Source organism: Gekko japonicus, unplaced genomic scaffold (assembly GCF_001447785.1).
Source record: "Gekko japonicus isolate JY-2015 unplaced genomic scaffold, Gekko_japonicus_V1.1 scaffold1267, whole genome shotgun sequence".
NCBI classification, from domain to species: Eukaryota; Metazoa; Chordata; class Lepidosauria; order Squamata; family Gekkonidae; genus Gekko; species Gekko japonicus.
The window spans coordinates 26,190-31,950 of NW_015165275.1; the positions used below are offsets into that span (position 1 = coordinate 26,190).

Below are 5,761 nucleotides of genomic sequence, written 5' to 3' on the forward strand. Positions count from 1 at the left end.
CACACTTCCGGTGATGTCAGGGGGTGTGGCCTTCTGACACACTCCTGGTGATGTCAGGGTGTGTGGCATATGCTAATGAGTTATGCTAATGAGTTCCCCTAGCTCTTTTTCTACGAAACGACCCCTGCATATATTTCTGCTGTGGCACTGCCCCCTTTTCGGTCCAGCTGGTTGGGGCTCTGCCTCTGTCATCTTACTGGGCTCTTTTCGACCCTGCAGGTCTCAGAATGGGAAGAGGAGGGGGCTGTGCTATCTGGTTACTCTTTCTTCAAGGGGCATCTGCTCTCCCTGCCTCAGAAACAAGATCTGTGTCTTTTAGGGTTGCCATTCCACTGGTGGGGCCAGGGGATCTTTTGATTTTTGGCCCCCCAATCTGCCGTGGCCCAGCTGGCTGTGGGGGAAGCCCCACCCCTGAGAAGCCCCCTCCCGGTACCACTGGTGCTGGCACAATGACATCACCTGGGAGTGATGTCATCACGTTTCCGATGTAGGGGGTGATGCTCTAGGTTTTGGGCAAAATTCTATGGTTTTGAGGCGACCCCCCCATAGAGTTTTGCCCAAAATCTAAAACGTCGTCCTCAATGGCAGAAACGAGATGACATCACTTCCAGGTGACATCATCACGGCTCGCGTGCTTTACACACAGGCCAGAAGAACTCCAGGAAGGGAGCCCCTCCCACCAGGGGCCATGTAGGACCTGGCAACCCTAGTCTCTTTCCTCCCCAGCCTGTGGTGAAGCCTGCCTTATATCGGGTGTGTAAACCCTGCCCCTCACCCAAATAGGGTTGCCAAGTGTACTTACCCTTGGCAGCAGGGGAGCCTTGGCGGGCTCCGGAAGCTCTCGTAGGACGCGTGTGCGCTGCCAGCACGTCACAGGAAGTGACGTGCTACGTCGCTCACAATGGGGGCGTGGCCCAGATCGTCGGGGGGGAAACCATATGGTTTCCCCCCCGACGATCTGGGCCACGCCCCCAACGTGAGTGACGTGGCTGCGTTACCTCTGGTGACGCAGCTTCGGGGGCGGAGTTCCCCCCCCGGGGCCTGATTCCACCGCGGCGGAAATCGGGCCTCCAAAGTGGGGGTTTCCCCGCCCCCCACCCCCACTTGGCAGCCCTACACCCAAACCACCCAGTCATGCCTGCCAGTGTGTCGGAGTTGCTCCTCTCTCCCCTCATGGTTGGCTGCCCACCCTTCCACTCTTGGGCCTCCTGCTGGCTACTACCAAAAGAGGTCAGATGAACCAGATCAGCCGCCCTCCTAGCTAGGCTGGCCTCCCTCCACCTGTCCCCTCAGGGAGATGGCTGCCAGTGGTGGCCCTAGGGAATCCTCAGTTGATGATGTCAGTGTGCCCCAGGCCTAGGTTTGCCAACTCTGGGATGAGAATTTGGGAGCGGAGCCTGGGGACAGTCAGGTTTCGTGAGGGGAGGGTATAACGTCATTATGACAGACCCCTGTCTGTTTTCCCCATTCCCAGGCAGATTTTCCCGCCAAAACTTTAGTTTCCCTCAGTGACTGAGTCGCCCCTAGGTAGCGTATATATCTTCTTTCGCTTAAGAACTTAAACTGTCCCACCCTTTCACAGACAATTGTTTAGGCTATTGACCCAGCACAGGGACTTGAGGGAAAATACAGGACCTATCGTGTTTTACTATTAAACCCTTTCTGAAATGTCACTTGAAGCAGGGTAACTTTCAAAACAGAATAAAGATTTTATTTAACAGGCAGGGAATAACACACACACACACACACACACACACACACACACACGAAATATCAAGATTTGGAAATGCTGAAGTGAAACTTTATAATGTATAAAGACTTGAGAACTTGGAATATATAAGAGAGTGTGGTTGTAGCTTAATTTCAGAGTGTTCTTTTCAGTGATTATTATAGTAAAAACACAGCTTCTTAACTGAGTATCCTGGAGAATAGCTCTTTCTTAGAGTTCTCTTAGAGTCCACCCTAGGGTATAACGTCCTGCAAAGCAGCCATTTTCTCCAGGGGAACTGATCTCTGTATCTGGAGTTGTAATTCCAGGAGGTCTCCAGCCCCCACCAAGAGGCTGGCAACCCTACCTAGGCCACCAGCACTATTTCCTTCTTTTCCCTGCTGCGGTCCAGTGGACCTCCACTGTCTCCTCTTCCTCCAGGCAGGGCTCTCACGGCTGCTGGGGCTGCCATGGTAAGGCTGGGTCTGGTCTGGTCTGGATGCTGCCACTCCTTCCTTTTCCTGGCCAGGCTCCTGGGGCCACGGGGGTGGGTGGCACAGCGAGACTGAGCCCAGGGCTGCCACCAACGATCTGCAGTGCTACTGGTGTGGACTTTGGGAGTTAGATTCAGTTGTTCTTCCAGGCAGCACCCTTCTTCATTAACAGCCTCACAAAAATGATATTTACGTTTCTCAGTGGGGCGCCTCCCCTAACCTGGATGGCTCAGGCTACCCTGATCTCATTAGACCTCAGAAGTTAAGCAGAATTGGCCCTAGCAACCATTTGGATGGGTGACCACCAAGGGAGCCCAAGGTCACGACTTAGAGGTGGGCAAGGGCAAACTGCCTTTGTATGTCTCTCACTTTGAAAACCCTGCAGGGTTGCCATAAGTCAGCAGTGCTTTGATGGCAAATAAATTGGAGCACCTCTCCCATAGCATTAAATTTTCCCTTTCTCCCATACCTTCTAGGCCTCCATGCTGTAGCCCCTGTTGGCCGGGAGTTCATCACAACCTTCATGCAAAACTACTTGATGAACAGCCCTAAGCCTCAGTTCCAGCTCTTCATCTCTGGCTATGCACCCTCCACCAGAGTCACCGTCTCGGTCTACAAATCCCACTTCCAGAGCAACTTCATCCTCAATCAGGGTCAGACACAAGTCGTGAACATTCCGGCTTATGCCGAGATGTCCGGCTCTGCTAAATTCTGCAACACCATCTTGGTGCAGGCCGATCGAGATGTTTCGGTGTTGGCCCTCAGCTCCAAGGAGAACTCTGCTGACACAAACGTGGTCTATCCTGTAAACAGTCTCGGCACAGACTACTACGTCCTCACCCCTGCTGGAGACGGAGACAGATTTTATAAGGAATTCTCCATCATTGCATGGCGTGATCCAGTCCAAGTGGAGATCTCTCTCAAGGGAAGTGTGAGATTCCAGGAGCGCATCTACAAAGCAGGAGCAAAACTGAGTGTCTCCCTTCTCCCCTACGAAGCCGTCCAGTTCCAAAGCCGCCAAGATCTCTCCGGAACGCGCATCAGGTCACCACAACCAGTGGCAGTGCTGAGCGGCCACAGCTGTGCGCACAAGAACACCAAGTGCAACTATGTAGTGGAACAGCTACTGCCCGTGGCCAGCTGGGGCCGGGCCTTCTTCGTTCCGCCGCTCTCCTTCCAGATGAACTATGACATTGCCTACATCGTTGCTTCCCAGACCACCCTCATCACCTACTTCTCTGGTGGGGCCCACAAGAACCAGCTCCTCACGGCTGGGACAGTTTTTCAGCTGGAAGTGCGACGGACGGGTCCCATCTACATCTCAGCCAGTGCTGGCATACAAGTTTTCTTCTTCTGTACCGGTGGTTCTCACAACGGGATAGCTTTTGACCCATTCTTCCTCAGCATTCCAGATATATCCAGTTATTGCACCTCCTACTCCCTCATGAGCCAGACGGGCTTTGAGAATTATGTCCTCATCATTGCCAAGAAGACGGCTGCCGCTGGGATCGCCATGGGTGGACGCCTGTTGGATGGCGTTTATTGGAAACAAATTCCGGAATCAGAATACGTGTGGGGCGAATACAGCCTGGGGAATGGAGCAAGCCAGCATGTCATGGGCCATCCTGACACCCCCTTTGGCCTGCTGAGTTTTGGCATAGCCAATAGGAATGGCTACGGGGCAGTTGCCCTCTGCCAAGGTGGTGAGTAATGATTGGGGACAAGGATCATGGAGCTGAATTTATTGGGGTTGGCATAACAGTGGTGAAAAGGGGGTGTAGTGGTTAGAGTGCTGGACCACAATCCGGGAGACCTAAGTTTGAGTCCCCACTCTGTCATGGGAACTTGGATCAGTTACTCTCTCTCGGCATAATCTACCTCACAGGGTCGTTATGAGGATGAAGATGGAACTGGAGAATCTGATTCCTGTTACCTGCTTTGGGAGCAGGAAAGAAGTGGAACAAAAATATAGCAACTTGACAAACAGTCTACCCCAAACAATGGATTCTCCCTTCCCTTCCATTGACTTCAGATGAGTTTGTAATGGTCTCCGTGTGTTCAAGTGGTTTTCTGTTCTCCTTTGGGCTCAATGCAACATGAAAGTGATGACTTAGCGCACAGGCAAGACCTGGGCCAAACCTCATTAGACCACCTCCCCAATTATTCTATTATGACCTTTCTAATTGACACGGAACACCCTTTTGAAGTTTCCAAGCTATGTGCCAAGTCAGGATTACACAGAAGGCTGTCCTAGTGTCTGCCCCTCAGCTTTGGAACTCTGTTTTTCTGGAGACTCTTCAAGGGTCAAGGATCTTTTGGAAGTTGATTTTTTGGAGGGTTCCCAGGAATAGAGAGAAATTGCTGAGTGGTCGGGTTAGAATGGTTAAAAGGAAGTACTTCACCCAAAGAGTGATTAACACATGGAATTCACTGCCACAGGAAGTGGTGACGGCTACAAGCATAGATGGCTTCAAAAGGGAATTAGATAAGCATATGGAGCAGAGGTCCATCAGTGGCTATTAGCCACAAGGTATAGATAGGGGCTCTGGGGCAAGTGATGCTCTGTCTTCTTGGTGCTTGGGGGGCGTCAACAGTGGAAGGGCTTCTAATGTCCTGGCCCCAGTGGTGGACCTCCTGATGGCGCCTGGTATTTCTGGCCACTGTGTGATACAGAGTGTTGGACTGGATGGGCCTTTGGCCTGATCCAACATTGGCATCTCTTATGTTCTGGTTACAGTTTCTCCACAGTAATGGTTATACTACTTACACTGGGTTTGTAAATATTTTATCTTCTTTTTCATAGTATGCTGTGTGTATTTTTAAAATGTTTTTACTCAAATCTTCCCTTCCCCTTTTCTTCTGCTTCTTTTATGCATGAAAAATGCACAAATTGTGAATATAATTTCTGGAACTCCTGAAATATTGGACCAGAACATTTTCTATTTAATTATATATATGAAAATATATATATATATAAGATCTTGCTAAAACCTGGTCTCCTGTTGGAGAAACAGAAGTCCATGACAGGATCAGCACGGTTTTCCAGCTCCATTTTGTTAAGAAGCTGGCTCCCTGTTTGCAGATGTCTTATCTGCCCACGCAGATTCATGCTTCAGTAACCTTGAGGCTAGATAGTGCTGCCATTGAAGATGATCTGAAAACAGTAGCTGGTACAAAATGTGTTATGAACATACCACAATATTACAAGAGCCAGACCCTTTTTGGGGTGGGGGAGTGAGAGAGCAACAGAAAATACACTGACGGGCTGTTCTCTCCCCCCCCCCCTACAAGCTTATGCGTAAATCCAGCACTGCACATATGATGAGTAATATGTGCAGGGACAGTAAAACTCTACATACCAGTAGTTTTAGGGGAAGGCCTTGGCCTCTAAGCCCTATTTGTTGTTCCTCTGGGACAAATGGCTGGCCACTATGTGGCTGGGCATCTCTTATGTTCATAACTCCTATCTCAATGTAGTCACTGTTTCAAAGGTCTTTTTTACATACATATTAACTGAAAGCTAAGAGAATTATATAGATGGGTTACAATTCTTATAACT

At 50.2% G+C, this 5,761-nt stretch overlaps 1 protein-coding gene across 1 annotated transcript in view; it reads left to right on the top strand.

Moving 5' to 3' along the window:
- Positions 1 to 5,761, top strand: part of LOC107109581 (IgGFc-binding protein-like) — a 65,919-nt gene that overhangs the window by 16,448 nt on the left and 43,710 nt on the right. Inside the window, exon 3 of the mRNA XM_015410246.1 lies at positions 2,679 to 3,905. Within this exon, the coding sequence (XP_015265732.1) occupies positions 2,679 to 3,905 (1,227 nt within the window). The remainder of the gene's footprint in view (positions 1 to 2,678; positions 3,906 to 5,761) is intronic.